The following is a 21,299-nucleotide window of genomic DNA, read 5'->3' as shown; positions in this document are numbered from 1 at the left end:
GACAAAAATCTGGGAAGACTGAATGGAAGAGTTGTAACATGAGAGAAAGTATTCTTAACTTTTATCTCTCCAGCTTCTAGAAGAGTGCCTGAACTGTATAGTAGGTGCTCAGTGAATGAATGCGGTGTAGGCAAGCAGAAGTGCAGGAGTGTTACCAGACACTGAGAGGAAAGTTGGAATAGTTTTTAGAGTTGAAGGGGACCTGAGATACCCAGGCCTCATTGCCTTCAAACTATGCTCTACGTAATCCTAGGAATTTCCTGGTACTTACCAGTTTCTCAGGCTGATGGAGTGACTAGAACACAGATCTGAGGAGTTCCCTCTGTCCCCCTCTCCCAGCACAGTCCTCCTCTCTCATATTAGTTTTCACTGTACAGTATACTTTGAACACATGGTTCCATAGCTATAGAAAGTTGGACTTCAAGGCTAACCACTTGGTTTTACAAGTGAGAAAACTGAAGCCCAGATATAAACTAGTTTCTCTCAAGGTTATTTAGCCAGTGCCAGAAGTGGGAATTGTCTCAGTCCGGTGATCTTTCTACAGACTAAGGTCCTTCAGAGCTTCACAAGGTTATGTGGTTAGAGATAGATAAAAAAGAGTATTATAGGATGCTTCCATTTGTAATATAAAAGGGGAAAAAACCGGGGACGCCTGGGTAGCTCAGTGGTTTAGTGCCTGCCTTCAGCCCAGGTTTTAATCCTGGGGTCCCAGGATCAAGTCCCACATCGAGCTCCCTGCATGGGGCCTGCTTCTCTCTCTGCCTATGTCTCTGCTTCTCTCTCTCTCTTTGTGTGTCTCATGAATAAATAAATAAAACCTTAAAAAAAATAATAAAAAACTCACTGGTGGTATTTTTTTTAAAAAAGTAACGTAATTTAAAAAAGAAAAAAACGTATTTGTAGGTATGTACTTGATTGCTCATGTGTAGACAGTCTAGAAGAATGTGTAAGATGGTAGGAAGAGTGATTCCTTCATGAACGGTAGTGAGGGAGCTAGATGGCTGGGGAACAGGGTGGAAGAGTCGTGGTCTGTCAGAACCGTGTGCAATGAATTGGGAAAGTCCTCCTCTCGCTTCGTGTATCCATTTGCTGTTGCTGCATGATAAATCACAAACTTAGTGGCTAGAGTAATGCAACCTAATCAAAGGAATGACAGCTCTCCACACATTACAGGTTCCACCTATGCTCACAGGAGGAGCTTATACAGGAATGTGACTCATTCTGGGAGTCATCTTAGGGGGATGTCTGCCATGCTCTTGGTCCATTTTTAGTACCAAAAACTTTTCTCTTCGAGGATTAAATGGACACTAGAATTGAGAACTTGGTAACTATGACTGGACCAACAAGGTGGATTTTTGATAGGGAGACCTTGTGAAGGTCTGGTAATGTCTGAAAGCTCAGGCTGTGGTACCTTCATCCCTGGAGGTTTTGGTCTCAGTCTAACTCAGTCCACTGATTTCCATTTGGTTATTAATGAACGAACACCGGGTTTTCTTGAATGAGCTAGTTTTCCCCGGAAACTTCTTAAATGGTTGAATTTCTTTCCTATTACTTGCTTTAAAAGAAATAAAACGGTTAGTAATTTTGAAAGGATAAATAGCCAAGTCTCCTCCCTGATCAGGAGAAAAGTGAAATAGTTGGTCATTTAAGAAAACCAAGAATTTGGAGGTAAAGTTTACATCTTTTAACTCCACCTGGTGGGGGTTTTCTGTCACTGCAGGTGGATTTAATAAACATGGAGCTCTAAACATTTTAATTCAGAATGACTGTTGATTACATTTAGGATTTACTCTCTGCTGGGTTGCTGGTTTCAGACAGCTCGTATATCACTCTCGTTGTAGACTTGCTGTTTTTTGGTTGTGCTTATGAACTATACTTCATCATGCATAGAAGGAATGTGATTAGACCCACAGAGTAAATATTCAAGCGGCTTTGACATATTTACATAATCGAAGGGTGCTATTGTCACAATAACTCTAGGAACAAGGATCTGTTGTAAAAATCTGTCAGTGTGACCCAGGGTCACAGAGTAATTTGCTTCAGAAATCATATAGTACACACACATATATGATTATATTTTTCATGATGAATATATATATTTAAATGTATGGGTTATTCATTTTTTGTTGCTGGTTACTTATGGAAAGTCTATATAGGACTGTTACTGTAGCCACCATTCTTTGTAATTTTCTAGAAGATGCATGATTGACTAATGAAATAAGCTGAGGAGTCTAAAGTTTCTGCACAAATGTCCCCACTCAATTTCCTTTGGCCACTATACAGAACAGGTTTCCTATTTTGGGGGAAAGCAGCATTGTAGTGAAGTGTTAAGGTGTTATATCCCTTATGAAGAAAGGCTCCTTCTGCTTGGCATGCTGTTCTAACAGAACACATCCCTGAGCCCTCACACCCTCCTGACCCCTCCTCCATTTCAAATTTAACTCAGGAATTGCTCCTGAAAAACCTTTCTCTTTTCCTCAGTAAATTGGATACCCTTTAGGGGCCCAGACAGACTGTACCTCATCATCTTTGTGTTTCCAGGCCTAGCAAGATGCTCAACGCATGACGTCGAGTGAACTTTTCAATAAAGGTTTGGTGAATCAAAAAGATTTTGGAAAAAAAAAAAAAAAAAAGATTTTGCACGTTTTTTTCCTTTGTGGTGTTTAAAAAAAAAGGTGGAGCAGGGAGGAGACCATTTGAAGGAATTGCAGTTTTTATAATTTAGATATTAAATGAACAATGCTACTTTAGTTCCTTATTTACTAATCCTAGGTAATGAAGCATATGTGATATGCCTTCAAGTCTAAAAATTCATTTTTAAAGGAGCAAGTATTTTTCAGTCAGATTAAAAAGTGTTTTAATTAGAGCAAATTGTAATGAGTCAAGGTTTTATCTAGCATACAGAAGATACCAGAATATAATTTTTTTTAATTTCTAAAGTTGTTGATACAGAACCACAATAAAAAAAAAAGTTGAGAATTCTTTAAATGTCCTGATGAAATGCACATGCATATCTTCAACTCATTTCCAAAATATACACAAATGAGTCAGTTGACATCTGCTTCTGCTTTTTTTTTTTTTTTAAGGTATAAATGTGAATCTGGCCCCTTTTAATCATCTCCAGCACTTTGTCTAAGTAGCTTTTCATGATTTGTATACAAAAGTCACTTCCCAGGAGAGGAAGACTCTTTAAAGTGTAAGCTGAAGTGTACACACGATTAACATCAGAGAGACCTTCGTTTTTGGAAGTAATTTGAAAGAAAATGAGCATGGTTTGAAAGAAAGAAAGCAATTGGAACCACATTTTTAGGTATTTATGTGTGACCAGAAAGGACTGTATCAGTCTTCCTCTATAGTGTATGCTTTCTTTGCATTATGTGCTGTGTGACTTTATTTTTATCATTTCCAAGAACTTATTTTCATAGAAATAATGTTTAATTCAAGTTTCAAATGATACAGTTTTACATCTAACTTTTTAAACATTAGTAATAAGGAAATATTAATGATATGAAACTGTAGTGGTGTTTCACTGAAGATGGTATTCCTGCCAGGTCATTTCGAGGTCACACACAGGATGTGCACGATGTGCTTCGACCGATGGGGTCCTTCCTGGGGACTTCCCCAAAGAGCTTGAAGGGGCCTTTTGAATGCGAGTGACCCAGTAAGCTTATGTTCTTAGATAAAGCTCAGATTTCATTCCTACCTCTTTCTTCTTTTATTCTTTTTTAACTCCTCTTGTTCTTTAGTTATATTTAGCCCAAGTCTCCCTCCTTTCTCCCAGTCTCTCTCCTTTGCAAATGCCGCCCCCCCCCCCCCCCCCGCCCCGGGGAGTGATGGGAAGTGTGTATCCTGTAGAGTGTGGTCGCCAAGTGCTACAGCCACCCTGCAGCCCTCATGGCTTGCCCTGCAGAGCCAGACTTCCTCAGCTGTGGCCCTTGGATCATCACACTGCTGAACTCTGGACTGTCCTCTGTGCCACCTCTTGGCAGCAGAACCCTTCTGCCAACAGCCTTTTCAGCATGAGCTCCTAGAGTACCATGTGGCTCCACACCCAAGTCACAGTTCTTTCCCTGATACCTCAGGGGACACAGGCACTCCCAGGTGAAGGGGTGGGCTGCTGATAAAGCTCACTCTTCCTCCTAGTACCTGGAATTTGCCTCCCTTAGTCCAGCCCACTCAGCTTTACACCCCCCCCCCCTTGTTTCTTTTCTTTTGGAGAACACCCCTGCTGTGGCTAGGAGGCAGGTCTGTATGTGTGGGAATCCTAGTTGTGGCTGAATCTGCCTACAGGTCCAGTTCCCCAAACATTGCTTGGAAGTGAAGAGGTTCTTTTAAGGATTCCTGAGGCCCTCTTGAGAGCATTGTGACTAACTCCTAAGCTTGCCTCTCAGAGCCTTAACTAGGACTCTGGCCAAAGTGCTTGAGGCCTTTTCCTTTTAAGCTAGGTCTCCCCAGGGGCAGCTTGTTAGAAATGCAGATTTTTAGCTCTCTCCTTGGTTAGTCTCTGGATGGCACTCTGGGCTCCATCCAACTCTCTAGGCGATTTTTACACATGCTCACTTGGGACATGCTCTAGTACACTATACATGGTGAAGATTGCATAGTGGGAACTCTTTGAAGAGTTTAAAAGGGGATGAAATCTTATTTGGAGGCCAGGGTTTAATAACATTCACCCCAACCTTTATTTTAAGGAGTTTGAGCCCAAGGGGAAGTGCTTAGCTTCTCTAAAATCACATAAGCACTGGAAAGAGAAGTTGGAGACTCAAAAGCAAGGCTGCTGACTAATTTTTGGTCTTTCTGGAGCATCTTCTCACCATATGATGTTCCTTCGCCATGTGTTAATTAAGAGCATGCTTAATTTATTTAAAACAAACAACCACCTGCTCTTCTTTCCATCTCCACTGGCTCCCCAAAAAAGCAATTCCATCGGTGGCTTAGTCACCTCCTCCCATAACCGCTAGATTCTGGGATATTTTGAAATTCGCCTATGTGCAATAGAATAATAAAAGGATTGAGCCCTTAAGGTGTCTTTTGGTCTGGGTACTTAACAGAGAACACTGCTCATATGTTTTCTCATATGTTCACTTAGCAGACATCTATTGGAACTTGCTGTTTGCTCTGTGTTGGTCTGGTAAATATTTTTCCAGATAGAGGAATAATTGTATCTGTCTGAAGAGAGTGCAAGATTCTTAATCAGTGAATACTTTAAAGTGTTTCTAAATGACTTGGAGTTGGTTGCTTGTGTACTGTGGATGGTACTGAGTTCCTCTGCACCAGAGGGCTTTTTCTTTTTCTTTTTTTTCTTTTTTTTTTTTTTTCCCCAAACCCTTCCGACTGATACAGACCAGTCCTGGGCTCCAAGATGCAGCCAGAGTTGGAGTTTTGTACTTCGCTAAAAGAAGAGCCCTGGCCCATTTTAATTGTATATCAAAAGATAATAATGGAGGGTTGGGCTCTTCTAAACTGCTCACTTAAGCCCTTTGTAGAAATCCCACAGTAATCTTTTTAAGGATTGTGATGTCAAAGAAAATGAATTGGTTTTTAAAGTTGGTGCTTTTTGCTTGTTCTTTCTAGCATTGTCCATTTGTTCTTTGTTTATAATCCATTTGTTTGGTGTGTTTTGGTAGGCAGAACAATGCCCCATTTTAGTTGAGAGCAGAAATAATGCTAAGCAACACCTGATTTTCTGAAATCCCATTTGCCTTTCTAAATGAATATATAAAGACCTGTTTTTCCTTGCATTTAGCCATTTTTACTTTAAACATACCATTCCCGTGTTTGAGTGTTGAACAATCTGACCACTTTTTAATTGTTTTAAACCATGAATGTATATTGTTTTAAGTTATTCCTTTTTTAAAGAGACTTTTTCTTGAATGTCAACCTTGGAGGGCTGATGAAACTTGGTTTAATTTATTTAGGCATGTAAGTTTTGGTCACACCTTTAGCAATTCTTGTTTCTTTTGCTCTAGGAAGGATTTTGGGCATATCTTTTCCTTTGATCAGACATTCCGTGAGACAGTGCCCAGATGTTACACATTTGAGTATGTAGTCTTGGCAACATATGCTTTACTGTACTGCCTTTAGAAAAAACTTCACAATTTTAAAGAAATGTAACAATCGTAAGATATACTTTCTAAATCTTTATAAGATTAATTTTTGTCTTTAAAATAAAAAACATGAAATCTGGCTGGAAAAGGCTAAATATTAGGTCAGACTTTGTGAAATTGTTAATATTTGTCAGCTTTTGAGCCACATAAATGACATTTTTGGGGTCAGCCTAATAGACCTTTAAAATTAGTCTTTGATGGATGATAACTTTTAATGGTCAACACCAGTTCATCATCTCTCACAACTTTCAAAAAGCTGTCTTTCTTCATTTTAGATGTAAGTTTCATTCCAACTATTGCCGCTTACTTCCTAAGAAGGGCTTTCTGCTTCTCAGAGCTGTGCAGTGGCTACCTAATTCTTTAGCTCTGAAGAGAGCTTTTGTTTATTAGAAGTCTGTGGCTGAGATCCAGCAAGTCCGAGGAGGGCCTGTGATTGCCAAACGCTGCTTCAGTTCTCTTTGGCGTGAGCACTTTATCTAGTAGAGTACCTCTTCTTTTTGCCATTATTATGAACCTAGGCATTCATTTCTGTCTTAAAAGTTTGTAGCATATGTCTGATGTATGTGCTAGAGCACCAAAAGCTCTTTGTTAAAGTGTGTGCATAATAAAGAGGTAAGATATGTGACCCAACTCCTGTGATAGTAGCCGCCTTAAACTCAGAGAAAAGAAAAAAAAAAAACAAAATAACTCAAATATAGGTTTTCTGGTAGCAATGATTTTGCGTTTGCATAAGAAATTTCCACTTGTCAAATGCTGGTCTCATCTACACCTTTTTTGTGCTGTGAAACAAGCCTCTGTCAAAATCCTTTTTGTAGGAAGTTATAGAGGTTTACCCCCAATCTTTAAAGGAGATATAAATAAACATAGGCATGTTTTTATTAAAAATAAATATGAAAATGTTTCCTACCTTATTATGCTGCCCTACATGGTCAACTTTTGGAACTCTTTGCAAGACTGACATCCAGTCATGGATGTGCTAGTGTATTTGAACACATAGTTGGATGGCAGTGCCCTCTTGTGGGAAAATAACATATTGCTTATTTCATGCTTCGTTAAATCTTAGCAGGGATTTTTAAATTTCTCTTAAAAATCTGCATGTATGAGGGGCGCCTGGATGGCGTAGTTGATTAAGCGTCTGACTTGGTTTCAGCTGAGGTCATGATCTCAGGGTCGTTTTATTGAGCCCTGCATGGAGCTCTGCTCGGTGCGCAGAGTCCTCTTGAGATTCTCTCTCCCTCTGCCCCTCTTCCTGTGCTCTTGCATGCTTGTGAGCTCTCTCTCTCGCTCTCTTTCTCTCTCTCAAATAAATATTTTTAAAAATTTTCGTGTATGATGTGTATATTGCACAAAATACTTTTTCAACTAGAACCCATTAACTTAATGTTTATTTCTGATCTCTTCCATGTTTTAAAAATAAAAAAGTAGGGAGGGTGGTGGAGGTAGTGAGGTGTGAAGTAGAATTGCTCCAGTTTCTGGGTGGGGGGGGGTGCATTTTTGAGCAGCTGAAATAAATTAGCATAAGTGGCTCCAAATTGAGAGGTTTTTTTTAAATTAGTTTATTCATGAGAGACACACAGAGAAAGTCAGAGACACAGGCAGAGAGAGAAGCAGGCTCCATACAGGGAGCCCGATGCGGGACTTGATCCCGGGCCTCCAGGATCACACCCTGGGCTGAAGGCAGGTGCTTAGTCGCTGAGCCACCCAGGCATCCCTCCAAATTGTCTTTTTAAAGTGTGTTCCTTGTAACCACCTCCCTCCTTTTTTAAAGCAGTGTTATTCTTTCTTAGGGAAAATTCTCTAGGCAGAGAGGGAACAAATATCCCTTCAAGTACTTAAGTCTCATCAAATGATAAAGTATAAATCACATCATATTTGCAGTTAAAGTATGCTCATTTCCCTGGGTGTTGACAGAGAAGCATCTGAGTCTTGGCTCTTCTCTGCAAAAGGGATTTCATTCCCTCCCACTCCCTCGAAGTGGTGGTATTACCTTTGTTGCAACATTGTGAGGGTTAACTAAGAGAATGTGTGTGCCTGACATATAAGTTTTCCAAAAATAATAGCAAGAATGATCTTGTTTATTGGATTTTGCTCTTGCTGTTAAAAAAAAAAAAAACACCACTGCAATTATTTCCTACTTAATGTTTGCTAAATTCGTGCTAATGGGTTAACTGGGGTCCTGGGTCTTAGGAGCAGCTGTATCTGAAGGTCAGCTCATAAACCAACATACCAACATGGACATTTTGCTGGAAGGGGCTCACCTAAATATTCATTAGGACTTTCCCCCTTGTTTTAGTTTAAGATACTTGATAGGCCAGATTTTATCTATTATCATATAAGGAAATAAATACATTTTGTGTTAAGACTTTAACATATTACTTAAAATATTACATTTCAGGCATTTGCAATTATTTTTTTTTAATTTTATTTATTTATTCATGAGAAAGAGAGAGAGAGAGAGAAAGAAAGGCAGAGAGACATTGGCAGAGGAAGAAACAGACTCCCTGTGAGGAGCCTGATGTGGCACTCCATCCTGGGACCCTGGGATCACGACCTGAGCCAAAGGCAAACGCCCAGCCACTGAGCCACCCAGTGCCCCTCAGGCATTTGCAATTTAATCGTAAAATATATAATGCTTAATAAGCACCTTTAACATAATTGACATGTTAATGTGTTAAAACTTGTTGATGTCGGGTTTAAGATATCTTCATTTTAAACTGCTTTAATAAATATATAAACATAATATGTTGTAGTAACAAACGTATTGTACATTCGTGCATGAAATGCAGGCTCACCCAAACCAGTAGTAGTTCACCTATTCTGAGGGCAGGGATGAGGAATAACCTACCAGCCCTGGGCCCTCCAGGAATCCCCCTTTCCCACCTGCCGAGGGCTTACTCCTTTTCCCTTCACCTGCCGACATCGAGAGCACGACTGTTTGGTTTCTCTGTTGGGTTGTAGGAGATGGAACTGTCACATAAGGGGGTTTTTTTGTTTTGTTTTTTTTTTGACTTTCATATTTTTAGGTAGGCCCCACACCCAGTGTGGGGCTTGAACTCATAACCTCTAGGTTAAGAGTCGCATGCTCTAGCAACTGAGCCAGCCAGGTGCCCCTGTCACATTGGGCTTTTGGTTGCAACTTTTTTTTCAAGGCTGAGATTCTGATTTCTTTCTATTGCTCTCTTAGTTTGTAACCTTCCAAAGGCTTTGGGAGTCTGCCTTCATAAGCATGACAGTGTTGGCAGTCTGTGACTAGGATACGGATAAGATGAGAAAGAATGGAAGAGGCGCTTAGCCTGGCTGTGCTCTAGCCTGTCTGTGCTCCAGCCTCGCTCTGCTCTAGCCTGGCTGTGCCCTACGCAGACTGTTCTGGGCTGTGGCCACCTTTTAGCATGGAACTCTGTTGACAGCTTCTGCCTGCTTCCCATGCTCAATGCCGTACACACCCCGCCCCAGATCTCTATGCAGGGTCTCTCTGAGATTAAAAAGATCGCAAAAGAAGTGTTCTCTTTGGCCCTGTATGTTTGACTGCATTTCTCTGTTCTCAGTGCAGTTGTTTAAAAATTCTCCTTTTAGGATTCATTGGTGGGAAGCCGGTAAGGATTAATGAGAGGGCTGAATTAGAGAATATTTTTTTAATGCAGTTTTGTTCCTCTGAGGTACATTCAGTAACAGAAACTAGGCCAACAAGTTATTGACAATTAGTGGTCCTTTGGGAATCTGCTTTAATGAATAGATAAGAATGATTTGTAATTAGCATAATAATTATATGCAAATGAATGCTTCTGAATTGCTCTAAAACACTTCTGAACTGTTTAAACAGCCCTCCTGAGATCTTGTTACTCTATTAATTTGTGTAGCAAATCTTTTTTTCATAGATCACGCAAAGATAAACTTCAGTCCAGCCCCTGTCCGAATTATTATGAATTCCAAGGTGGTAGGACCTGAATTAATGAGATTTACTTATACTATATTAATGGTGCTCTGTGGGAACCTGAAAGGGTGAGGAGTCCTTGGGGAGATGTAATTAAAAATAGAAAAGAAAGCTGCTTATTTGAAAATAACTGTTGAAATGAGTTTCTTAAACAAGTTCGTAAATGTTATTTGTCTTTACACCTCTGTTACTTGCTATTACAAAATTTAATGCAAACATTTTTTTTTAATGGGCTTCCCCTCTGGAGTCTGGCTTGAATTTGTCAGCTCCAATTAGTTATGCACTAGGGTCAGTGGTGATAGAATCCAGAAACTCCTTGTGTTCCAAGTGCCACAATACGTACTGAAAAATGAAGGGCAGCACTAATAGATGATGTTTGTTACTTATCTTCATATTTAATTTGGTCTTTTTTCCCCTCATCCTGATCTTTACTTTGAAGATGTGATTAGAGGAAATAAGCTTTGCTAGGTTGAGTCACAATACCAGTGCATTCTAAACTTCGTGATTATCTTTGAGCTATTTGAATAGACACCTAATTAATCATCTTGCGCTAAAAGAAGGCATTTTACAGTAGGCTGCAGGATCCTAATATCTCTCTCAAGTTTTTATTTTTACCCTGTAGAATTGTTTCTTTTTGCGGGGGGTGGAGGGGGTGCTCTTTTATAAACAGGTGTGAAGGAGTTGCTAATGCTTGTGGTTTGGGCACTCTTTTCCTCAGCTTACATTTAGCCTCACCTGTGGTAACCCATGCATGCATGGTTCTTTAAGCAGTTTCTGGTATCTGGAGCTCATCTCAATTTTTCCACAAGCTGTCAAGAAACTCCTACCAGTCCCCCACCTCCTACTCACTTCCCCATTCATAATCATGAGTTAAATCTGGGCTCAAGGACATTTAGGTTGGCTCAGCACAGATTTTATACTTGCATTTTGGGGGACAGCCACTATGCTAAAAGATTCATAAAACTAATATTCTTTGTCTTCAAAATGAATCTGGTTTCTGTTGAGAGTTTCTATTGAGAGCTGTAGTGAGTAACAGATGTACACCCAAGAGGTAGCACAACTTTTGTATTCCAGTGACAGAAAACAGCTATTTATAAGATTTTAATGAATGTATTCTGTGGCTCCAGCATGGAAACTCAGTAAGCCATTTATTTACCATATTATATTTTATTTGTTCTCCAAAGGGTGTCTTGACTTTCACTTGCCTCCAATTTTTTACTTAAATAAGAGTTTTCAATTAAATAGAGTTGTATTAGCACTAATCCGAATCTACCTTATGCTGATACCATTGTGTTTTTCTGTTGTTCAGGCACTAGTATTGGTGGATCGAGCAGTGTCTAGGGACATTACACCTAACTTGATAATGATGGTTTTACTAAGCCCTTATCCTGGCCAGGCCTCTGGGCATTGTACAGATAATTAAAATTTGATCATAAAAAATTTTAAACACAATGCACCTTAGCAATAAGATTTTTCTACTTTTAAACGTGATTTTAAAACTCATTTTAAAAATACATTTCCTTGGCCTAGTGAATTTGCTTTCTTTTTTTCCCAAGGATTACAGAAAGTGCATAGCAAATTCAGCCTTCAGAATACCCAGGAGCTGAAGACTCAAGTAGGCTACAGCTGTCTTCACCCACAGTATTCTAAAAGAACTAATGAGATGAGAAGTCTGCAGCTGGTGGCAAGCACAATAAACCATGAGCCAAGGGCTTCTCTTCATCAGAGCCTCCCTTTTCCCCATGGGATCCCAAAGGAGACAGAATACTAACAAAGCCAGCAGGCTGTCTCATTCCACACTATTGCTCATTTGCAGCTATAATTGGTAGCTGAGGTTGCATTCTGTATGCTGAAACTGTCATACATGAAGGAATATATTTGTTCATTGTGATACGGATATAAATCGGCCAGTTTTCAAATACAGAGAAACTAAACTAGATACCCTACAATAAAATTGTAGCAAAGAAGATTCTGTTCAAGAATATTAAATATTTGTTATAAAGGTACAAAACTGAGATGGTTAAAACTACACTTGCTTCCTGCTTTTTAATACCTTGCTACTTAATTCATCTGATTAAACATTTACGTATTCAAACCTACATAAGAAAAGCACAAAAATTCCTAGGTTTTGACAAGATACATTATCCTCATCTTTAGGGTTAAGGTGCTATTGTTAATAATTGGATTTTGTTACATTTTTCGTATGTTTAATGTTTGCTGCATTTTAGTCAAGAGAGAAGAGCCAGGAAGTCTTACCTTTGGAAATTTGTATGTGTGTGTATAGTATTTTACATGCACACACTCCTACCTTAGAGGCAGATCTACTTTGATACCTTTGCTGCTGCTTCATGTTTTTGAAATGTGTTTTGCTTATCTGGCTGTTGTGGACGTACTCCTGCCACCTCCTGTGTGGTGTGCTAGAGTGAGCCTCGGATACCGAGGCTACGAAGGCTTGAGTTGAAGCCCTAGGATAAGAGAGCCATACCACTTCCTTGTTGGGACTGTGGCTTCCTCATCTGCAAAAGGAGCAGCTGGGATGGCCTTCAGGGTTAGGTTTTCCTCTGTAATTCTGTGAGTCCTTAGTTCAGAAGAGTATTGTAGCAAATAACTGGCATAATGATGGAGGCTCGGAAGTAGACTTTCTGCAACAGTATGTGAGTACAGAGTGGAGAAGTTTTGATGCATTATTCCATGTTCTTCAGTTGAATTATTCTGTCAAATAGACATTGAGAAGCCCTGAGATTGTTACCTTGGCATGAAGCTGGGGTTAGGAAGGGCTTGAAGGAGTGTCGGTCAGCAAAGCTTGCCTCATCCATCTGCTCGTTTTCACCCTCACTGGTGCAGTAAAAGTGTGGTAGTTCTGCGGGCTCTCTTTCATCAGTTCTAAGGTTCCCTGCCCTCTTTTCCTCACGTTTTAACACATTTTAACTATCTTCCAGTTGTGGCATGTTTTATTGTCTTAGTGTGTTCCTTTTAATGGCACATAAAATGGTGGAGCATCCTCTAACTGACAGCCTCTTAGATTCAGGAAATGTGGTATTTACCGTTCAGTGCATGCCAGGCTCTATAATATCTCAGACTTCGCATTAAAAAAAAAAAAATTGAGCAGTATATCCACAGTGAGCTCACACCTGAGATGGTTAAGAAAAAAAATTATTTTCCCCTTAAATGGGATGAAATGTAAAACACTCACCAGGCCTATGGGCATTATACAGATAACTACAATTTAATCATAAAAATTTTTAACATACACCTTAGCAATTAAGGTTTTTCTACCTTTATTTATTTTTTTTTTTAATTTTTATTTATTTATGATAGTCACAGAGAGAGAGAGAGAGAGAGAGAAAGAGAGGCAGAGACACAGGCAGAGGGAGAAGCAGGCTCCATGCACCGGGAGCCCGACGTGGGATTCGATCCCGGGTCTCCAGGATCGCACCCTGGGCCTAAGGCAGGCGCCAAACCGCTGCGCCACCCAGGGATCCCATCTACCTTTATTTTTTTTTAAAGGTTTTATTTATTTGAGAGAGAGTGCCTAAATGTGCATAAGCAGCAGGGATGGGCAGGGGAAGAGGGAGAAGCAGATTCCTCACTGAACAGGGAGCCTGATGTGAGGCTTGATCCCAGGACCCTGGCTGGGCTAATGACCTGAGCTGAAGGCAGACACTTTACCGACTGAGCCACTCAGGCGCCACAAGGTTTTTCTGCCTTTAAACTTGATGCTAAAACTCATTTTAAAAATACATTTCCTTGGCTTTTATCAGTTGATTTTGATTCTGACTATAATTCTCTTCATTCTCTATTGGCAGTTAACCCATACTCCAGGATTTTGGTTATTTTTCTTTGTTTGCCTTTCTCTCTTTGTCCCAGCCCAACTGTGACTTTCTAGGAGCTAGTACCAGGTAGATGTTGGTTCTCTTATATTCTCAGACCCATCAGACTACCTCATAGCATCTTGTGTTTGTCTTCTACATGGGAGCTGTAGGATAAATAGACCTTGAAAAAAAAAAAAAAAATAGACCTTGATTGAGGGAAATGGTGTCAAGGTGATAATTTGATACAGTGTTAAATATTTTCAATTTTGGAGAAAAGTGAGCTTGTTTCTAGGTTTCAGTTCTAAGCCTCAGAGCTAGAGAAAATGTTCTATGGCACTACATGGTTATGCTAGCAGGATGGCCAATTTTGCACTGTGAACCCAGGTCTTGAGACCGTCTGTCCAATTGGTACTTTTATTAGCAGTGAAGTTGTTAGTTTTGAGGGTAAATTTAAATTGGAATTTAAGAATTTGTGTTAGTTGACAGTAATTGAACTTTTCTTGATGTGCCCAGACACATGAGTAACTCCAGTTTTCCAACTCCTTGCAGGTTGCTTGTCCTGGGTTATCGTTCCTGGATAATGCTGACTGACCTAATACCTGTGGTTACACCACATTGTGTATTTTAAAGCACTAAGACTCAGTGTACCCAGCTAAATTTGCTTGTGTGGTAATTATGGCACGCTGTTGGGGCCTTTTTGAAGTTTTGTTTTCTACTAGAACCTTACATTTTTCCTTCTTCACATAATTTACCTATAACTTCTTTAGGAATTGACATATCATGTGCATTTCCTGAGTAAGTGTTGAATCTTGAGTGGCTGCTTCTCAACACATTTTCTTTGATGTGTGAAAGTGTGTCTTATGCTTTAGAGTATGTTCGGTGCTTACTGTTATCTCTAGAACAATGATTTTTTTCATCTTTGACTTGTCTGGGCATTTTCCCCAAAGTATGTGGTCGGTCCTTCCATAAATGCCATGAAGGACCCCTGGCTCAGAAATTCTACTGGAGAAGGCAGAAGCTCTCCCTTTGTAGAATTTTCACCTCCCCACCTGACCTCTGCTCACTGGTACCATTTAAACTCCTTTCTTTTTCTAAATCTGGACGTTAGCTCTTCAGCGGGAGTTTTTTCCTGTTGCTAGATTGTGTGTATGGTATATATGCGTGTAATCAAAAGAACTTTTGTAAAGCAGATGGTTTAAAAAGATTTACTTCTCTCATTTCCTCCATTTTTTTTATGGAAGAGGATGTTAGGGAAATAGAATTGAAACACACTAGACCTTTGCATAAAAGCTAAGTTTTAGGGCCCTGTGACATGATATAACTGAGGTAGTCCCATCTTGGAGTCATAAACCCTTCCCTTGACTTCTCTGACAAGGGACTGCGATTGGAGTGCAGTCCCTCTCCCATGAGTAGACCAAAGGATTTGCACTTTATAGGTGTCTGGCCTCACATCATTGACGCATCCAGGACAGACCCAGCGTGGAAGATATCAGGGGTGCCATAGGATCAATAGTTCTGATCTGCGTTCTCAGCCACAGTAGTCGCTCTCGGTCATCATCTATGGGTATTGTCAGAACCAGGATGGGTACCTTTTTTTCTCGAATATGTCTATACAATACACATACCAAAATGTTGAAACTGTTAAATGTGGGAAGATTTGTTCTTGGAGATAGCTGTTCAGTAACTAGTGGTTTGCTCATCAAGACTTTAAGTACTAAATATTATGTAGTCCTATTGCCTTAAAGTAGAAAGCAAAGAGAACCAAACCAAAAACTTAATGTCTTAATGAAGCATTTTCCTACTTTTACACAAAAGCACAGTAAGTCTAGTCAGTTTCTGTCCTATGTTAGTAGCTGTTCTGGCAAGGTTAAAGAATTTTCTTTGGGTTTCTTCTTTGCCTCTGACTTTGTTTTGCTTTGCAGGACTACAAAGCTGATGAAGACCCAGCATTATTCCAGTCAGTCAAGACCAAGAGAGGCCCTTTGGGACCCAACTGGAAGGTACTGGATGTTGACCTTTCTGACAGGCAGAGTCTTGGCAACAGACCACTTGACAGGTCCTGAGTCTGGAAGAGCTGGTGACGTTTAAGTGAAAAATAGAAATGGCACAAAAATAGTTTTATTTGCGATAAGGACTTACAGCCAGTTGCAGTTGGCCAGCAAGCCTGTGCTGCATTAACAAACAGAACGTAGCCAGACTGTCACTTTCAGCATAATGTTATTCTGATAACTCTTAAAAGAGACAAGTGATTTAGTCTTTGGGGATTGTAATGTTCTCTTTTGAGACTTGAAGCAGTACAAAAATCCATGTAAAATGAAGGTTTATAGTTTAAATTTAGTCTTAGTAAAAACTGAACAAGTTCCCTTCACCTGAGCTCATGTTCCTGGCCTCTTAATAGTTATATTCTGGAAATCAGGACACCAGAGAACAATTTTGATGGCAAGTAGTCGTTTTCTAATAAAGAACACATCCTTACTTTATTCATGGAAGTAAGAAAAGCAGTATCAAGATAATCATATAAATTGCTATAGAAATATAGTGCATTTTAAAGATAACCACTAAACTAAATGACACACCCCTAAGTAAGGCTTGATGTGGTGATAGCAAGTTATTAGTTAATTTGACAGGAGCAGGGGAACAGTAAAACCTAAACATACCCAAAGCAGAGTCCTACCAATATGTTTTTACTGGTTAACCAATCTGTTCATGCTTCAACCTGTCACTGATCATCGATAAAAGATATCTGGGTGCTAGTTGTTGCTTACAGATAGAGGATTGATTACTGTAACAGCTCTACAGATAACCCATTGAGTGGTTCTCTGTGGGTGACATAACTGTTTTTGCAGACTTGTACATCAGCTAAAATGAAGAATGGGTCTGACTTTATTCTTTAGGAAATGATTCATAGTTATCTTAATTTTGCATTTGTTCTCTGGGTAGAGTTTAGTTCAAGATTCTCCCAATTGAATAGCTATGACCAGAGACTTTTAATTTTAATTGCCTTGAAGTGATATGTCACTTAAAAAATACTGAACAAATTCAGTATGTGTGATCTAAATTTAGTTCAGTGGATTTAAAGAATTTCCCCAACCTTTTTCCGATTTTTAGCTTCTCCCTGTCTGAGGAGAAGTCTTTCCCTTTTGGGATTTAACCTGACCTTCCAAAAGAAAAAAGTGCCATGTTGGCCACCTCTAAGGCAGCTCTGTCTTCTAGAAGGCCATCTTGCTCCAACAAGTCCTAATTCTAACTAGTGATGCTTTTACAGGGAATAGAGAGAGAAGCCCTAAGTTGAGACTCAGAGGTGTATTAAACATCAAATTTTCTTTGTCAACTTTTCAAGTGTACACTTGAAAGGATGATGCTCATTGTGTGGTAGGCTATTAGGCTTGGGCTCCAGTCTCTCCTGTTGGACCTCCTACCCAGTTTCAAAACAGGCAGCACAAGTAGTTTGACACTGTGATTTTTGCCTAATTTCCAACCTTTTAGAACTTAGAATATGATTTTTATTCCTTTTTTATTTATAATTTTTATCCTTTTAACTAACATTGCCTTATCTTCTATCATCCATTAGTGGTTAAAATTCTAGAATAGGTTTAGTTTTTAGAAATAATGTGAATTCTACATTTTTTCAGGTTGCATTATTGCAGTCTTCCCCCAGTGTGTGTGTGTGTGTGTGTGTGTGTGTGTGTGTGTGTGTGTATGTCTGTGAGAGAGAGAGAGGGAGAGAGAAAGGAGGGGGCAGTTGCTTATTTCTCTGTGAGGATGCTGACTGATAGTAATCCCTTTCTACTCATTTATCTCTTGGTTATTTAGCCAAATGATGGTGGATGTAGCTACTCTTATAAATGGAGTTATTGCTTAACTGAATTTCATTGAATTACTGGGATCTGAATGATCCCAGAATTTCATTGAATTTCTGGAATCTGAATGATCCCAGAAATAACTAGTAGTCCCCTGTCTCCGCAGTTTCTCTCTCCACAGTTTCATTTATCTGTGGTCAGCTGCATTCTGGAATTAGTTGACCTTCTGATGTCAGAAAGTCAGTAGTAGCTTGACACTGCATCACAGTGCCTGTATTGTTCATCTCACTTCATTTCACCAAGTAGGCATTTTATCATCTCACATCATCACAAGAAGGATGAGCTCAGTAAAATAAGATACTTGGAGAGAGAGAAAGACCACATTTGTGTAACTTTTATTACACTATTTTGTTGTAATTGTTCTGTTTTGTTATTAGTTGTGTCTCATTGTGCCTAATTTATAAATGGAACATGGTCATAGGTGTGTATATATATATATATGCAGTAAAAAAAAAAAAAATATATATATATATATATATATATATATATATATATATATATATATATATATATATATATGGTCCAGCACTGCCTTTGGTTTCAGGCCTGCACTGGGGGGGCTTGGAATGTATTCCCCATGGATAAGGGGGACCTGGTGTAATTATAACATCTGCTTAGTCCTCTGAAGGAAAATAAAGAGTAGAAAGGATGACAGTAGCTGGTAATACAACATAGAGAAAACTACGGACTGACTTAATCTTCTGAGCATCTCCTATAATTGTCTTCATTGGCCCCATTTGTCAGTAACTATAGTCCTCATGGCACTGAGGGTAGTACTGGATGATAGTTGCAGTTTTCGGTACTTCTAAAATATGAGAGAAGGCAAGGAGTACATGGTAATTAGGGTAAAAAGGAAAAAGAAATCCTGTTCTGGACCCGCTTACCCCAAAGTATATGTCAGAACATTCCTTTGTCAGAGCTGTTTGGTAGCTCCATAGCTGCTCCAGAGGCCTTCTATGTGCCATCCCACCCTGACCTTTCAGTTTTCTTTTCCATTGCCCCTCAGGAGAAACTCACCTTAAAAGAATACATTCAGGGATCCCTGGGTGGCGCAGTGGTTTGGCGCCTGCCTTTGGCCCAGGGCGCGATCCTGGAGATCCAGGATCGAATCCCACGTCAGGCTCCCGGTGCATGGAGCCTGCTTCTCCCTCTGCCTGTGTCTCTGCCTCTCTCTCTCTCTGTGTGTGACTATCATAAATAAATAAAAAGAAAAAAAATATTAAAAAAAAAAGAATACATTCAAAAGTATATTCAGTACTAAGTGCAAGCTCTATAATCTGTTTGATACTTTGTCTTACTTATCCCACACTGGTGTGTTCCTTCTGAACTATTGCAGTATTTACTGCTTGTCTGCGCCAGACTGGAGAGTGGAAAAGAAACTTCTCCTTGGTGCCAGGCACTATGCAAGGTTGTGTTTAATCTTCATGACCTTCCTGTGGGGTAAGTACAACTGCTTCATTATATAGATGAGAAACTTGGTCAGAAACACAGATAATAGTTGTAGGAGAAACAGTAGGACGTCTCCCATTTCCGTAGCACTTGATTCAGTGGTGGGCACAGAGATGAGTAATGTGCAGAGACATAGCAATTTCTGACTCAAGCCCGTGACTCTCAATTACCACTCTGCATCTTTTATGCCCTGTTGCATGAAGGCACTTGTGTGGCTCTCTGTATTCATGGTATTTGTCAGAATTTAATTGCTTTTAATACCAGTTGTACGTTTTCAATGGTCAGTTGTACATTTTCAATCTGTGGGTGAAATCCATTCCCTTATCCCATGTGTTACAAGTTGTGACTTCAGTAACTTAATCCTAGCTCTGGGCCTGGGCTTCCACATCTCTAAAATGGGAGGAACATTGTAACTGCCTCAGAAGGTTGTTGCCAGGACTGAATGTTAATGAGTGTCACATTCCCAGTGCAGAGAAAGCTTTGGTCTTTGGGAATGGAAAGCTGCATCATCTCTTGGCGTTGATTAGATCAATGCATAAGCTACTCTATTTATGACACAGTTATTCCTTTTCTCTGTCTAGTATCCAGGGATTCACTTTTTCTAGTATCTGGGAGTTTTCAAACCCATCTTGACTCACCTGTCCTTACCCCTTGTGGTTATGTGTGTTTAATGAGTGCTTCTCTTGGGTCAGCCATAATGCAGAGGCCACATAAAATGGCTAGAGAGCCTTTCCTAGTAGGGGATCATGGGAGTGCCAGGGAGTAGATTGTCATATTTTCCAAAAGGATTAGAGCATAGGCTTCTTCTTTTTTTTTTTTTGGCCTATGCTTTGTATCATACCTTTTATCTTTTAAGAACTGTAGTTTGTAGACCCAGAGATGGGGACCTTAGTTATATATTCATTTTTCCCTGTAAAAGATCATTCTTAAAATCTGAGCACATGAATTCTATTTTGTTATGTAGTGTTCAATGTTTAAATGATTCTCTTATACTAATACCTGATAAAGATTTTTGCTTCAAAGTAGATTTGTGCATTACTTAGGAATTTAAATGTTTCTTTATAGTACTGCATGCACATGCCTGTGTATGTGTGCATGTTTTGGTTTCTTTTGGTTTTGAGGGCTTTGTGTGTAGTGTGACATTGGTGTGACTGCCCATTCTAATGGCTTATCACAAGATAATTAAAATTAAATTAAAGGAATTAAAGTAGATTCCTTTAACTTTCCAGTTTACCTCCTCTGAACTGAAGAATTGGCATTTTAACAAATTGAAACACCATCTTTGAAGATTATGGTGTCACTTATATCCTATAGCAAAGCCTCATTTCTTTCTTCATTTAATCCAGACTCCTCATGAAGACTTAAGCTTCTGTGTCTACATATATAAGATAGTTAACATGCCTGTAAAGGTCTTTGTAGAATGCTTTGCCAAAGTGTCTGGCCCTTAGAGTGCTTGCTATGTCTCAGGAAACTTCTCCGGTGTCTGAACGTTGGGGTACGGTGTATCAGGTCAAATGCAGATGTTGATCTAGAAATTAGAATTTCTAGATAAGTTTTATGTCCTCTTTATATGTATATCATATATGCTCTTTCTAACCATAAAAGCATGTTCTAATGTTCTAATTCCAGTCTGGAGCAAAAGCTCTGGCAGTAGGAGCTTTTGCAACATTATGTCATGCTGTTTACCTGCTCACTCCTACTTTGGATTCATTTTAGAATTACCAGAGAGGCTATTCTGGATCCTTCAAGCTAGTGGAGGACAGCCATCTTTGTGGATTATAGGAATGCTTATTTGTTCCCTGCCCAGGAAGAGAAAGGCTCCGTTCTGCCTCACATCTGTGGAAAGAAAGTGGGAGCCTTGCTTGTCAGTGGCCTGAAGTAAAGATACCTCAAGGTCCTGTTGGCCAGAGATGGGGAAAAATAGAAGTGGGGCTGAGGGAGAAGTTACATCTCAATTGTGGAAATCTCTTTGAGATAGAGGCTGGCAAGAAAGCAGCCCAGAGAGTCTTCAAGAGGCTGGTGAGCACTGATAGCTCCCCAAGGAGACAGACTGAAGGTGCTCACCTGTCTTCATCTAGACATGGCTGTGAGTACCAGGAAAGCTGTGAAGACATTTAAAACATGTTCCCTCCTTATAATC

General features: G+C 39.6%; 1 protein-coding gene across 2 annotated transcripts in view; it reads left to right on the top strand.

Annotated features, from left to right (window-relative positions):
* Positions 1-21,299, top strand: part of PITPNB (phosphatidylinositol transfer protein beta) — a 64,753-nt gene that overhangs the window by 26,661 nt on the left and 16,793 nt on the right. For both annotated transcript variants that reach the window (XM_025474405.2, XM_049101762.1), the window contains exon 8: positions 15,773-15,850. In XM_025474405.2, coding sequence (XP_025330190.1) covers positions 15,773-15,850 — 78 coding nt within the window. The remainder of the gene's footprint in view (positions 1-15,772; positions 15,851-21,299) is intronic.

Source organism: Canis lupus, chromosome 26 (genome assembly GCF_003254725.2).
Source record: "Canis lupus dingo isolate Sandy chromosome 26, ASM325472v2, whole genome shotgun sequence".
NCBI lineage: Eukaryota > Metazoa > Chordata > Mammalia > Carnivora > Canidae > Canis > Canis lupus.
This window is presented reverse-complemented; position numbering and strand designations above follow the sequence as displayed.